This window comes from Humulus lupulus, chromosome 6 (assembly GCF_963169125.1).
Source record: "Humulus lupulus chromosome 6, drHumLupu1.1, whole genome shotgun sequence".
NCBI classification, from domain to species: domain Eukaryota; kingdom Viridiplantae; phylum Streptophyta; class Magnoliopsida; order Rosales; family Cannabaceae; genus Humulus; species Humulus lupulus.
The window spans coordinates 26,639,245-26,655,661 of NC_084798.1; the positions used below are offsets into that span (position 1 = coordinate 26,639,245).

Genomic DNA, 16,417 nt, shown 5'->3' on the forward strand with positions numbered 1-16,417 from the left:
CTCAAAACACCTTGTTCGAATCTCCCAAAAGTATTTTGAGAGATAGATTTCTCTCAATCAATCTTGGGGAAAAATTGACTTCTCTTCTCAAAGACATTTTTTCACTATGTAGTATTTACTTTGCATGCATTTGTTCGTGTTTGTTTGATTCACTCCAGGGACTCATCGTTGTTAGTCATGCTCAACAATAGAGTTTCTTACTCGACCAGTGATACATGCTCAGCTGACCAAGGAAGTTGTATCTATTCTCCCGACCAGGAAAACTTTGCACCTGATCAGCTAAACTTTGTACCTGGCCAGTAGTTTACTCTTTTTTCTTGTGAAGACAATTGTTGCTTAGCAACCTTGATATTCTTCTCGTACAGCCGTTGGCATTTATACTTTAGTTTTCTTTGCTACCTTGAAACATTCTAAGTCCTTTTAGACTTAAAATGGTATAAGTTTTTTGTGAATAGTAAGTCACTCTGATGTATGCCTTATATTTTCGCATGAGTACTTAGTTTTCTAACTTTGAAATTCTAGACATTTCATAAGTCCCTGCTAAGTATACTTTCTCACACTCTTATTTCTCTAACATTTTATGAGCATAACATTTATTGTCACACGAATATTTGCTTCTAACTTGAAATTTTGAAAATTTCCAAGTTACTTAAGCTTTGTCAAACAAGTTAGCTTAATGGCCTTTTTTTACTTCAAAATTTTACAAGTCAGCCTAAAAACAAATATGTTTACTCGTGCTCTTATTGCCTGTGTTAAATTATATACCAGCATATACCCCATGTGCCCCCCAATCGATCGAGGGTTGAAAGATCCTGGGTCACTTGCTACTTGACTGAATCTGTTCGAGCAGTTTATTGCTCGTAAAACACATAGAATATATTGAAAATATTCGAGCAATTGAACACTGCTTGAACGTATCGACCAGTTGAACATTATCCCATTTTACCGACCAGTTGAACACTGTTCGAATAATTAACGCACATGCACATTTGTAGCAAGAATCGATCACGCTGCGCGTAGTCTCTTTTATTACTCGTAAATTAAAAAGGACAAAACGTGTCTAATAACGAGTCTTAAACAACAAAAATTATTCAAAACTACATGACTGGTCAGCAAATAACCAACTCATAAACCAAATTTAAATAACAAGTTAAACAACTTGAAATTAAACTACCAGTCTGAAAGTGGTATTTAGAAATAATATATTCACAGACGCTCGCCGTTCCAGTGACTCCTGATCCTAGCACTCCCGCTCAGCATACCTCTCCCTTGCTTCGTTGCTATCCTCAGCCAAGTGTGGACCTCCACATATAGTGTCTAAGGTAAAGTCCACAGGTCTGGGCTGCAAGGGTGGAGATCTTTGTTGTTTGAACCCAGGATTGCTGCTGCCTCCTTCTCCTTGGGGTGTCTCTGCCCGGTACTTTCTTAACTTGCCCGACCGAAGAAGAAACTCTATCTCGTTCTTGAGGTGATTGCATTCATTCGTGTCGTGACCATAATCTCCATGGAAATGACAAAACTTATTCATATCTCTTTTCCTCATCTCTTTCCTGATGGGTGGAGGTTTCTTGTAGGGAACCTTTTCATGACTAGCAAGATATATTTCCGCTCGGCTGGTCGAGAGAGTGGTGTAATTAGTGAACTGAGGCTCATACTTGGTTGGCTTTTCGTTTGAACTCAACTTTGCTTTCTTTTCCTCATGGTGGTTGTTAGGAACGAGTTTCCTAATACGCAGCGGAATGGTGGTGTGGTTGGCCCAGTGTACAACAAAAATTTTGTAACATATTTAAACTACCTTTAAATATGCGGATCCATTAATATACATACATTAATCATAAACAAGATAAAGATAGAATTCATACCTCTTGAAGCCTATCAAGTATCCTTGCTATCTTTTCGTATTTAGAACGATCTTCCTATCCAAGCCGCTCCCACGTACTCACACCAAGATCTTCCAAAGCATTCTCTACACCTCAAGAAATGTGTGGGTACTTAGAGAATGAAGGATAGTTTATTTGTGATTCTTCTTGATGTACTCAACTCATGAGATCAAGAGAATAGGCCTGAGAATTGGTTATTTATTTTTCAGGGAGAGAAAACTATCGTTCTATTTTTCACAGAGCGAATGTTAAGAGTTGTTTCACATATCATCTCTAAATATTTTTCTGATTAGTCATACTTAAAAGAAAATATTCAAATTTTAAAAAATAAATCTGTAACCATTTTACAATTTACTTTTTAATTAATTAATTATTCTATTAATGAAAAAAATCCAAAAACCAATTTTTGAATTATCCATTAATTAATTAAATAAATAAATAAAATTAAAAATCCCATCCCTGAAAATGCTGGCCCTACACGCCACACACAGTCCATGGACTGTGTGTGAATGTGTAGCTTCCTAATTTCTAGGGATATTGGTTTTTCAAATTTTATTTAATTATTTATTCAAATTACTTTGTCAGATAAGATCTAACAACCTGATAACTAATTCAAATTTGAATTTCAAATTAATTATCAAATATAATTAATTATTTGAATAAATATTAATCTTTTAAATTCAAATCCAATTTGAACTTATCAGATTATTATCTCCCACTCAAATAAAGATATTTAATTAATTCTACCAATTAATTAAATCCAAAATTTTCGAAAATAAATATTTAATTTATTATAATTTCGAAAATTATAATTAATTAATTATTTAATTAAATTTCGAAATTAATTTAATAATTTAATATAATTTCGAAAATTATACAATAATTAAATATTAATTAATTTTGTTAACTACAACTAATTTGTAATTAATTAATTATCACTATTATCATATAATTGCATATTTGGCCTGAAGAACAAATTTCTTCTTAAATATGTCTTTAAACTATTTTCCCTTCATATCAACTCTTACCTTGAACAGTGTTGATAGAGCCGCTATGGGGACCTATGGACCTATAATTCCAATTTCCAATAAATTTGAGATTATTAATTAAATAATCTTAATTTATTAATCTCGTTATTATTCCACTATAAATAAGAGACTGCACTCTTGTAATTATAGACATTTCATTTACTGAGTACTTTATAATCATAAAGCGTCCATTGATATAATAATTGCATACAACTTGACCCTCTAATAATGGTTCATAATTAATCGGGAATAAAATCACTGTTTTACCCTTTTAATTATCTCTTATTTCCTTAAGTACCATTGAAGGTTAATTCATAATAAATTATGAATTTGAGCTCAATAACCTTTCAGTCCCAAAAGTGAACCCTTAAGAGAACCATCATTAAATCTTTTGCGAGAAGGTATAGATTCCATATCTGTATACTATGTCCCCAGCCATCTATATTAATGAGTTCCCAAAACAAAAGTTTCTAGCTTGATCATTCTGACAGACCCTAACAAGTGAATCAAAGAACTCATATAACATAAACAGGAGTTCACAGTAAATTCAGAATTAGGATCTATTTGTATATGATCATCAGTTGATATATTTAATTAATACTTCGAAACGGTATTTAACTAAGTATTAATAAACATATCTGGTCCAGTTCTATATATTCTCTAATATATAAAGCACCTCCACTAAAGTGTCCTACTACACTAGTGATCCAGATCTAGATCACATGTATTCATAATACTAGTGGACCGTACTTGCAGTAATTAATCTAAAGATTCCATAACTTTATTTTACTGCGAACTATTCAAGTTCATTTATCTCAAACACAATCCTCCCGTACTAATACGTGTTTGAGATCACATATATGAACTTAGGAATTTTCCTGATATTTACATAATATTATCATAGAATAATATAGTCCATAAAATATATGCATAGCAAATTCAATTTATTTATTTATTTCATAAAAAAATGTCTACTACATATGCTTTAAGGGCACATTTCCAACAGTGGTCAGACCCATTATTTCCACGTTTCTTTCCATCATTCTTAAGAGGGTCAGTTGTTTCGCCCAGATTGTTTATGCCATTCTCCTCTTTTTCGATTGCATCATCCAATTTCATATACTTGTCTGCTCGGTCAAGAAATTGTTGAAGTGTTGAAATTGGATTTCTATGTATACTATCCCACAAAGGGCTTTGATAAGTTATCCCAGCGGATATGGCAACCATCTTCCCCTCGTCTCCTACAGCAGTTGTTCTATTGGCTTCTCTCATGAATCTCTGTATATAATTCTTTAAAGACTCATCTTTTCCTTGTTTGATATCTGCCAAGTGGTTGGCATAAACTGGTGGAGTCCGGGCAGTGTTGAATTGTCTACAAAACTCCTTCCTGAATGCTTCCCAAGAGGTAATGGAGTTCGGCTTAAACTTCCAATACCATTCCTGGGCGGTATCTAACAAAGTAGTCGGGAAAACTCTACACCGATAATCGTCACTTACTCCGAGCAATTTCATCTGGTCCTCAAATTTCCCAACATGTCTGATGGGATCTACCTTTTCTGTATATACTGGCAGAACTGATGCTTTATATTTTTCAGGTGGCTAAGCTGCTCTAATCCGGGCACAAAATGGGCTACCACTCCGGTGGTCTATCGCATCTATCCCGGAAGGTTGTTTGGACAAACCTTGCACTGCAACTGTTAGCACGTCAAGCTGGGCTTGGATGGCTGGTGCAACTGACGAAGTTCCAGGGTCTTGACCGCCTGGTCAGGCATTACCATCTGGTGCACTGTCGTCAAGTATTTCTACTTGACTGGCAGGGCGGTTCAGATTTTGCCCTTCGACCGGGACGGTCCTCCTCTTGTTGGTGATAACGTCCCTTAGATCCTTACGGGAAACATGCTATCCTGCCCGATCGAACACCATACTCTTCGATTTTCCAATGGGCTTACTACGCGGGACTTGCTCTCTCCTACTACGCTGCTGGCCGGGGTGTAGTGGAGACTTTTCGGTACGTCCCGGGCAGTCTTTTCCTCCTTGTTGGTCATTGCCCTCCTTTTCCTTTGATTGATCGGTGTGATGACTATCAGCCTCATCACCACCATGCCCATCTTTGAATTGTGAAGTCCTCTTATCTCGAGGAGTCCTTGTCTGATCCTGCTTGGGTGGAATCCTTTTACTGCCTGATCGGTGAACTCCTGATCTCGAAGTTTCTGATCGTTGGCTCCTGGAGGGAGTTCTAGATTTCTCCCTCTGTGTTGATGCAGTTCTAGAGCGGACCCCATCATCTTCCCAACCAGGGGGGTTACTCCTGCTTCTTTCCGGTCCACGAGAATTGGCTCTATCAGCGGTCCTCCGATCAGCATTATTATTTCTTTCTCCGCGGCTTGAGCATTGGCTTTGCCCAATTGGGTAGCCGCTTCTAGAGCAAGTGCTTCTTCATGATGTCTCCGGTCGACTTCCTCCTGTCGCTGTCTGAGCTCTTCGCTTCTGGCCTCCATATCGCGCATTTGCTGCTCTAACACAGCTCTCTGCTTGGCTCTAACATAGCTCTCTGCTTGGCCATCTCTTCAGCAAAAGACTCTTGCCGACCATTGAATTGCATCATCTCCTCTTGGAAAACGCCTATTGCTTCCTGGAGTTGTTCAACTTCTGGAGTGGTCTCCTCAAGAAACACCCTGGGCTCAGTCTCTGGGTTCTGCGGTCCAGGACCTTCTGATCTAGCAGACTCTTTTGACGTGCCTGACTTTGTGGATGCCACACTAGTATTCTTGGGCGCCATCTTGATACGATAGTCGTGTGTTTCTTCTCTTCAAGCTCTCAATGAAAGCATCAAAATGTTGACTGCGTTTTTGGCCAACGACGTGTAGACGTCAAAACGACAATAAACCTTAAAGAGAAAAATACGACACAGACAATTTTTATAGTGGTTCAGCCCCAATGTGTTGGTAATAGCCTAATCCACTTGGAGTTGTGATATATTTAGCCTACACTTAAGATCAGATGAACTTGAGCCAACTGAGTTTCTTAAGTGCAAGTAGAAAAATATAGAGTTTCTCCCTCTAGAGACTACAAGCTTTATCTCTCTAACCTCTCAGAAAATGCCCCAAGTAACAGTCCCCAAAATCTCAAAACGAGAGAGTTTTCTCAGTCTGTCATGAGCCCTTTATTTATAGGCTCATGGATCGTACATAAATATCTCCCTTTTATCGGGTCATTTGTTCTTCCAATAGACTTTAATAAATAAAATATAAATAAATCTAATATTACAACAATATGGCTATTATTCCGAGATATCTGAGAGATTCATGCGGCAGTTGAGAATGATTCGGGTTGAAGCTGTTATTGAGGACATAGGCAAACACCTCTCGTCGGCAAAGCACACCTCTAGCACACTTCTGGTCTAACATGACACATCTCTAATCTATCATAACACATTTCTGGTCTAGCGAAACACACTGACTGGTCGGCCAAAACAGATGACTGGTCGGCCAAAATGACTGACTGGTCGGATAAACACCTGACTGGTCAGTCAAAAATCCTTATCGGTTTGATAGAAACTCTACCAGGTCGGTCAGATCACTTTATCACAACTCCGAAGAGCCAATACATTTATTGACTATTAATGTGTCGTTTACGGACCATGTATTGCCACTTGTCACTTCTGATTGCCACGTCATCGAACTCCAATTTTTGGGGATAACAGACAGGAATAAATTAAAATGGCTATAGCATAGTTGGTCATAGGACTCCTCTAGAGACAAGTCCCACCACTACAATTGTTTACATCACTTTTGATAAAGATTGATTAAAGAAGGAACGACAATTATTGACAGAGAAAAAAGACGTTTCAACTTTAATCAATGAAGGTAATAGGACCCCACTAAAAATAAAATTTTCAATCACGGTAAAAAAAATATATATATATATATTCATATTTATATTTATATTCATAAAATGTAGGGAAACTTCCTTGAAATTTATATTTATATATAATTGATAAATATATATATATAGGAAGTTCCTACAAATATATTAAATATTGTCATTTTTGTTGATCATGTGTCGAAATTTCATAATGTTCAATTATTAGGTATTTTCTCATTGGTTACAAAACCATGAGATGAGTTTTTTAAACAAGAAATAGTTATGAAAAAAGCTTTCTAAACAAACTGTTCTAAGTCATTAAACTATAAAAGTTAAAAGTCTTTGGGAGAAGTGAATGTTGTAAAATTACATGGTGCAACTTTTTCTAAGGTCTTTCCTCGTATTGTATATTTAAGAGGAAATTACATTTTATATGAGATTTTTAATAGAGTATGCAAAAATATGGCTTTTTTTCAAAAAAAGTTAATATATGACTTTTTTTAAGAATTTTCACTTTTATGGGTTTATTTTCCCATATTTTTATATAAAAGTTGGTTTATGCCATAGTTTTACTCTTAATCAAATTTGGAAGGGTGTGTTTGTAATTTGATTATTATTTTTTTAGGTTATTTGTTTTTTTTAAATTATTTTTATATTACTAATTTTATATTAAATTTTTCTTTGGTTGTTTTGCAAATTTTTTTTTTTTGTAATATGAATTGTTTTTAAAATTATTATTTATTTATTATAAACGTGTTTTTTTAAGATTGTACATTTTTTTTTCAAATCCTGGGTAGGGTAACCAGTTACTTGATTGATCTTAAAAAAAATCTTAGAGCTAGGTTAAATAACATGCACCAGGAGGGGTAACCAGTTATCCTGAGATGAGTAACTTTCTACCATAAGAGAGGTAACCAGTTACCTAAGAGGGGTGACGAGTTACTTATATTAAATATGAAAATAAACATCAAATTTGAAGGAAAAAATGGAAGAACACTTCATTAAAAAAGGAAGAAGAAGTAACTATGATTTTAGTAACATAAGTAACTAGTTACCATAAAGAAACCATAAATATACACACACCAGAACGTGAAAGTAACCAGTTACCCTCAGAAATATACACACAAAGAATGTGAAGGTAACCAGTTACCCATTCACATTTTCATATTTTTATTAGTTTTCTTTCCAACTTTTGGTATTCCTATAAGTGTTACAGTAAAAAGAAAATGCTGAAAAAAATGATTTGAATTTTTTTTACATATAGTGGAAAAAACTATAAAAAAAATTACAATAATAAAAGATAATAAATAAAAAAATAGTAGAATAATTATGTAATGTTAAAATATATGTTTGAAAAAAAAAGAAATAGAATGAGAAAAGAATAAGTACAAAAATGAAAAAAAATATATGAAAAAAAAAACAAAAGAAATGATGAATGAAAAAAAATAGATGAATAAATAAGAATGAAAAGACGAAGAAGAAAAATAATGGAAAAATGAAAAGAAAAGAAAAATATGAATGAAAAAATTGGTAGAAGAAAATGAAAAAAAATGGAAGAAGAAAAAAAAGCTCATATGTGTGAAAAAAGAAAAAAAAATAGAAGGAGAAAATAATAAATACAAAAATGAAGAAAAAATAAAATGAAAAAAAATTGAAAAAATAAAACAAAACAATACAAATGAAAGAGAAAAATAAATAAATGAATAAAAATGAAAAAAAGAATAAGAAGAATGAAAAAATGGAAAGAAAAAAAGATGAAGGAAAAATTTGATAGAAAAAAAAAAAGAAAAAGGAAAAAATGGAAGAAAAAACAAGTACAGAAAAAAAATTAATAATAATAAAAAAATGATGGAAAAAAAATAAAAAAAATTACCTTAAAAAAAAAATAACTATAATAAAAAAAATATGACATTTCTATATTTTAGTTAGCTACTAATTGTGTTTCCTATACTTTAATTTTTTCTTTAATAAATTTCCCGTACAAATTAAGAAAAGTATAACTCCTATATTTTTGTACATTTACGGTATAAAAGCCATATTTTTAAAAAATACCCTATATTTAATTAATTTGTGCTGTTGTGGGCTTTTCTCTAAGGTCTTGCCATGATATACTTGTATTTAAGTTGATAATGTTACCATCATCCACTAACTCTAATATAAACTTGGATACATGTCTAAACTTACATATATTGTATGAAATATAATTAAATATGTATACTTGACCACTATTTCAAAATATAATTGAAAGCAAAAATGTCTCGACAGTTTCAACATGCCATTATATTTCCCAAATGCAATGGAAGTGAAACCAGGACAGCCAATTAAGAGATATATGCCACTCTGCCTCTTACAAAATAAATACAATTTACATTCTTTCAAGATATGATATGATGCAGTCAAATCTTAATCAAATAATAATAAGAATAAGAAAGTTTCACCAAAGTTTAAGCTTCAATCTCCAGAGAAGTTCAGGTTTTTCTCTGTTAATATGTCTGCAGCAGGAAAATAGTAAGATTAACATTATTAATGAATCATAATAATCCAAAGTAAACTTGCTATATATCATCATGGACATTAACAGTTGATGAAATATTCAAACTTGGCATTTGATTTGCATCGAATTTTCAGCCGTATAAAATCAAAATCTAAGGTTTAACAATCAATACATATCATATCTAGTCTAACTTAAATCCTCTGATCTATTATTGGCAACAAAGTTTAACATGTAATGTTTGTGCATTTTTGGCCTATCCTGTGAAAAAATACATGAATATTTAAGTTTGATTCAATTTTTGTTAAAAGTCATTACCGTATCTAGAATGCTCTAGAATTTTAGAATATTCTAAAATATACTAGAAAGAACATAGAACATTCTAGAAAGTTCTTGAAGAAACTTAGAACTAATTAGACAATATATAGAGTTCTAGAATCATTTAGAAAAATGTAGAAAGAAGTTAATAAATTATAAAGTTAAAAAATTCTATAAAGATTTGGATGTTTTCTTTGTAACCTATAAATACAAATGTAATGTGTGTCCAAGGTAGTAGCAAAGTGAGTGTCCCAAAAGTGAGTCCTATATAAGTGGGTGCTCTAAAACAAAGTGTGTAAGTGTTTAGAGTGTGTTGTGATAAAATATTGTATTCAAGTCTTGGTGTAATTACTTTTGTAATTAATAAAGTAATTACGTTTTCACGTGTTGTGGTGTTCAACAATTTTTACTATTGTCCCTATTATGTTGTCTCTATTAACCAGTTTTCCTGTAGTGATATAGCTTCAATCGTCTTGCTGCAGAAACTAATAAGTTATCGACTATGCACAGTTGAGCTCTCAATTGTGCACAGGCGAGCTCAACTGTACACAGTCGAGATCTACGTATCATCTTCTTCGTGAGTGCTCTCAACTGTGCACAGTCGAGCTCAACTGTACACAGTCAAGATCTGCGTATCATCTTCTTCATGAGTTTTACTTCGAAAAATCGTCATTTTCAACTCAAAAACCATAAAATGGTTATAATATGGCTAACAATGTACTTATATTGTTGTTTTTTTTTATCACATTTACATGAAAAAACAAACATCTAAGCCAATAAAATACAACTTCCTTTATTTTCACATTCAAATAAAAAATTAAAAAGTTAGGGTTTTTCACTTACTTTACCTTAATGTAATTGCTTTTTTCTAACTATGTCACTGAAATAGATATATGTAAGTGTGTCACAACATAATCCTTCTATAGATTTGGAGAGATTTTGAAGAACAAATGGTGGATGGAGAAGAAAAGGATGAACCCTGTTTTTTTTCAGATTATTTTTTTGGAACATTTGATTTTTTTTTTTCTTCTTTTAATTAAAAATAAAAGGGGCATTATTGGAATACTAAAGTTTCATTAAAGGAGGAGGTTAGTGTAGCTAAAATTTGAAAAATAGAGGTTACAAAGGTAATAGAAATTTTTTAAGGTTATATAGCTTAATTATCCAATAATAATGCACATCAAATTTACCAACAAAACAAGAGACAAACTAAGACCAAACCAGCCTCATAAAACTACCAATTAAAAATAAACAGAGAAATCAATGAAATTCCAAAAGCTTAAGAAAATGAAATCAGAAAAACGATTATATCTCCGATTTGGGCATTAGAACAAAGTTCCTCCAAAATCCAAAACAAACGACACGTAGAAAATTTCAAAACTAAATAAGCATATAAAACACTAATTATACCTCACACATAGAAAATTTCTTTTTAGATTCTACATATATATATATATATATTTATATATAAATTGACTCCAAGTTTTCGGGAAAGCTTTTCAATTGAGAGCAATTTTCATAAGAGAGTTATCATAAGAGAAATCAACTTACAATTTTCCCAAGTTTAATTAAATTTGTATATTAGCAAAAACAAAAAAAAAGAGATTATTTATTGATGATGGTACCTTAATCCTTGTGTTCAAATTTAGAAAGATTCTTCGTAAACTCCAAAATTTGTTCATGGACTCTTAATCGTGGGCAATTAGAGAGATTCAGTTCGCTAAGAAACTTCAGTCGACAAATGCCAGTTGAAATAAACTCGAGCCTTTTGCACTTGCTTAAGTTTAACTTTTTCAATGCAATAAGATTCTCTATTGGTGACGGTGCCTCTCTAATTCCAGTTCCGATCAAATTAAGCTCCTTTAGCTTCTTCACAGTGTTCAAGATTTTTGGAAATCTTTTCAACTGTGAGCAATGTTCAAAAGACAGCCCGAAAAGAGACTTCAACTTCCAAATGCTAGTTGGGAGGCTTTCAAGATTAGTGCAATCTTTCATGTATAAAATATTTAGACAAGGTAAACACTCAAAGGATGATGAGTCAACTTTTCGAATTGATGTTCCACTCAAATCTAATCCTTTTAAATTCTTTGGAAGCTCTGGAAACTTGTCAATCAATGCACATTCACCCATGTCTAGATATTCCAATGACTCCAATTTAGAAATATCTTTTGGAAGACTTTTAAGATATTTACAATCTCTGAGATCAAGCACAAGAAGATTGTTGAGAAAGACAATTGAAGAGTGCAATTCTTCAATTGCAGTTGAACGCAAACATATGAACTTTATATTACCAGACATCTCTGAGAGAGTTTTGAGCTTAGAACATTGTCTGAGATTTACCAAGCAATCATAGTCCTCATCATTATTAGACATCTCAGAAAGATCAGTTCTGGTATTAAACCACTCAAAGGTTTCACAATCATCATCAAAACTTTCATAATATCCACCAAAACTATCATCATCATCGTCACCATCAAAATCTTCATAATATCCACCTAAACCATCATCATCATCGTCATCATCATCAAGATATCCACCACCATAATCATCATCTAAATCTTCACCAAAACTATTATCATCACCATCAGAATATTCATAATATCCACCAAAACTATCATCATCACCATCAGAATATTCATAATATCCACCAAAACCATCATCATCATCATCATCATCATATATTAAAGATAATATGAAATTCTTATAACGGTTTATTGCTTCCCATTCTTTTTCTCCATAGTCAAGAACATTGTGAAACCTTAAAGGAGGAAGTTCAACTAAATTTGTACAATCTTGTAAGCATATCTTGTGAAGATTTGCTCGAGAAAGATCCGGAAGACAAGTCAAATTCTTTGAGTGAGAAAGAATGACATACTTGAGGTTCCCAACATCCTAGTGAGGGAATAAGAAATGAAAAGGATTAATTTAATCAGTATATATACACATGCCATTTGATTGATTTTTTATTTATATTCAAACCTAAACATAAACAATAGATTTACATAAAAAATGAAGTATATATTTATTTATGCACCTGGAATTCATTCCACAATTTCCCAAGCTGGCTATTCACCATCTTAAGGTAAACAAGATTATGTGGAGTGAAATGTGACCCTAAAGATTTCAAAGGGCATTTATACCATTCCAAGTATCTGAGCTCGTCTGGAAAATAGTCATGAAGACCTTGAGGAAACTGAAGTCCATTTACACAATGGTTCGGCATTTTAAGCAATTTCAGATATGGCATATTCATAAAGACTAAAGGATTCAAGTTCACGCCCTCTAGTTTCTTTCCATACAGTTGTCCATCATCAACAGAGAATATTCCTTCAATTGTCGCAGTACCCTAATGATTGGAAAGTCTAATTAAAAGGAAAATCCATATATTCTGCTCTAAATATAAATAGCACAAAAATAAAATGAGTAATTAATCACAAAATTATAGTACATGGGTCAGTTAGAAAGAAAGCAATTGTGCTTTATATATGTCAAGTGTCTCTTATATATATTATAAGTGTGAATTGACATTTAAATTATTATAATGGTAGTTTGTTCGATTTCGAATGCCATCCTCAGGTATATTACAGCATAGCTAGCAAGCACTATTCATTATACAGGAACAAAAGGACATTATGAATGAAAAAGAAAAAACGCAACTAAGTTTTTAACAAATATATATAATAAATACGTTAATTTCCACATAAAAAGAAGTATAAATATAAACTTTTATATTTAAATAAATGTGCAAAAAATAATTAAATAATATATATTAAGTCTTACTTTATTAGTTCTCAACAAGTTGTAGATATCTTCAGCAATCCAAAGTCTACTATAGTCTCCCAAATGATTATAGTGTGAACCACGAGCAATTGACCAACCCATTTCTTGCAACAAATCATGCATTTGAATAAGTCGATCCCAAGACAGAGTTATCAAACACTTATCAATCAATACTTCAATAACAGCTGCAAAAGAACCACAAGTATCCAATATTTCTGCCACATAATCTTTACTATATCCTCGGAAAAAGCATGCTATATCAAGAAATATATTTTTCTCTTTTCCATCCAGTCCATTGAAACTTATTTTTAATTTATTTATAATTGTTTGGTTGGGATCTACTTTCATCTTACTCAACACGCTTTGCCATACTTGTTTGCTCTTTAAATATAAGTGAGATCCCAAAACTTTAAGAGCAAGTGGAAAACCTTGAGCATAATTCACTACTTTTATTGAAAGCTCTTTGTAGCTTTCTTCAACGGACTTTGTTTTGAAGGCATGCAAAGAGAATAGTTCAAGAGCTTCCTTCTCATTTAGTATTTTTAATTTATGTATCTTCTCATCGTCTCCAATAATATTCCGAAGTACTTGTAGATTTCTACTTGTAATAATAACTTTACTCTTAGAATCTAACCAGTTATGGCTATCTTGAAGTAAAGATTCATAATCCTCCAAGTCATCCACATCATCAAGAATTATAAGCAATTTTTTATGATTTAGCTTTTTCTTCACAGCATCTAAATCATCCTCATCTATATCTTTCTCATTTGACAGTTTACAAAACAATCGTTTTCTCAAACAAGCCAATCCATATTTTTGTCGTTCTTCCCTAACATTTCGAAGAAAACTATGACCATCAAATTGAGGGTGAGATTGTTTGAATATGACATCAGCAAGGGTTGTCTTACCCAAACCACCCATGCCACAAATTCCTACAATGGGAGCATTGGATGACAACTTGTTTAGATCTTTAGTGGACTCTTCCATTCCAACTAAGCCTTGCTCTATAAGATATGTTGAAGAGGTAGGTCTCAGTTTCCCTCGTATAAAATTGACAATGTCATCAACTAACTCAGCATCGTTCCTAGATTAGATATATTTAAATTAATTAATAAAACAATATAAGAGACTACTTTCTAGCTAGAACTACATTTCAAAATGACATTGATCAGTGGTAAACGTAAAGAGAAAGTGAGAACCTGGTATTAGATGTATCCCATCCAGAATGATTAACTACATTAGTTAGAGCAACCCTCCATTCTTTTATCTTATCTTCGTGAAAAAGATTTTCATTTTTCAGAAATTCAGCCTCATAACTTCTCTTCTGTCTTCGCACATCAGATGGATCAACATGGTAAAAAACAGGCAAAGCAATGAGATTCTTCTTATCCATGCATTTGTGGATATGCACCAGCTCATCGAAGCACCACCTCGAAGATGCATAATTTCGAGAGAAGACAATTACGCAAAACTTTGATTGGTCGATGGCATCCATGAGAGCCTTGGAGATCTCCTCTCCTCTAACAAGTCTATCATCAATGTAGGTTTCAATTCCATTCTTCTTGAGGGCATTATTGAGATGACTAGTGAAATTACTGCGAGTGTCTTCTCCTCTAAATCTAATGAAAACATCATGTCTCTTCCCTAGAGATATAGAGCTGGGTGCTGGAGTTTGTGGCTGATCATCAAGATTATTCATTTTCACTTTAGTGAAAACAGAGAGAGAGAGAGAGAGAATAGAAGAGAAGAATTTTGAAGCCAACAAAAGCAATCACAACAAATTATTTGGCTACTTTTGTATGCATTACATATTTTGTATGCTTGATAATTCCCATGAGACTTCGCAGAAGTTACCAATTCAACAACGTACGTTATACGTTGAACCATTTGAATGGACAATAAAAGCAGTGACAATAATGGACCACCTCATCGCTTTTTCTTTTTCTTTTTCCTTTTGGCGGGGACCCCTCAAAACGAGTGATGATTACTAACTATATATAAAGGAGTCTTCTCTATTTATTATCCCGGCCTTTCTCCTTTCTATTATTATTTTTTCCTTTTGTGATATTCTCGTTTAAAGTAATTTTATTTGAATAATGAGTCTTATAATTTTTTAAATATCTAATCTATATAAATTTTCTTATATATGATGTTAGTTCTGTTTGATTTTCTTTATATTTCTATGTTTTGTATTCTTGAGATCTATACTTTAAAAATTCAGATCTAAAAACTATTTGATAATACAGTATATTTAAAAGGAGTTTTCATCGAATTTGAAATTCTTTTGATAGGTTTTCATACTTCATCACTTGAAATGGTGTTTTATTGTTTCATTCTGACGCTCTACTTATCTATTGCTATTAATATATATAGGGAAATTTGAGTTTTTATGAATATTGAGGGGTAGTAAGTAAAAAAAAAAATGCTAGATTTTCTAATTATTTCAAAAACATGCCAAATCTTTTGACAATACAAAAAATACTCATTCTATAATTTTTTTCCATCCATTTCCTCTTTTCTTTCTCAACCCATTCCTCTCAACTCTCTTTCTAGAAAAAATAAATCCATGGCTAAAGTAAAATATAAGAAAACTCAATGTAATGACAATTATTCATCACTTAGGACATTAAAATATTGTATTTCGAACATATCTAGACATTACTTTTGGATATTTTTTGCGATTTTTTTTAGATCTGAAAGTTTAAAATCTGCAGAAAATTGACGTGGTTCAATGATGCTCGATGGGGCTTTCAAAATCAAGATTTTCATGAAAAAATTGATGTTGCTTGATGGTCCTCCGATTCAATTATTGCAAGAGAAGTAATTTTTCACTCGGGTGTCCATTTTGGGTGATTTTTTTTATTTTGGGTATTTTTTTTCAAGATCTACACATTTGAGATGTGTATATACACACATTTTGGAAATGTAAATCTTGAAAAAAAAATGAAAAATGCAAAACATACCTCATGTTCAAGGTATGTTTTCAAGTTCTAAAGTTTGAAAATGTGTATGTGAATATCTCAAATGTGTAGATCTCAAAAAAATACCCAAAATAA

At 32.4% G+C, this 16,417-nt stretch overlaps 1 protein-coding gene across 1 annotated transcript; it reads right to left on the reverse strand.

The window, feature by feature from the left end:
* Positions 1-8,978: 8,978 nt before the first annotated feature.
* On the reverse strand, positions 8,979-15,302 carry LOC133781947 (disease resistance protein RPV1-like). Its single transcript, XM_062221063.1, has 5 exons — positions 14,561-15,302; positions 13,362-14,445; positions 12,616-12,927; positions 11,207-12,473; positions 8,979-9,264 (listed from the first exon to the last, which is right to left on the reverse strand). The coding sequence occupies exons 1-4, from the start codon at positions 15,058-15,060 to the stop codon at positions 11,208-11,210; spliced, it is 3,162 nt and encodes a 1,053-aa protein (XP_062077047.1). The 5' UTR covers positions 15,061-15,302; the 3' UTR covers positions 8,979-9,264; position 11,207.
* Positions 15,303-16,417: the final 1,115 nt, after the last annotated feature.

Coding starts and splice junctions, on each gene's coding strand:
- LOC133781947 (XM_062221063.1), bottom strand. CDS start 15,060: ATGAATAATCTTGATGATCAGCCACAAACTCCAGCACCCAGCTCTATA. Junction 14,446..14,560: donor TGGGATACATCTAATACCAG/GTTCTCACTTTC, acceptor TATCTAATCTAG/GAACGATGCTGAGTTAGTTG. Junction 12,928..13,361: donor ACTTGTTGAGAACTAATAAA/GTAAGACTTAAT, acceptor TCCAATCATTAG/GGTACTGCGACAATTGAAGG.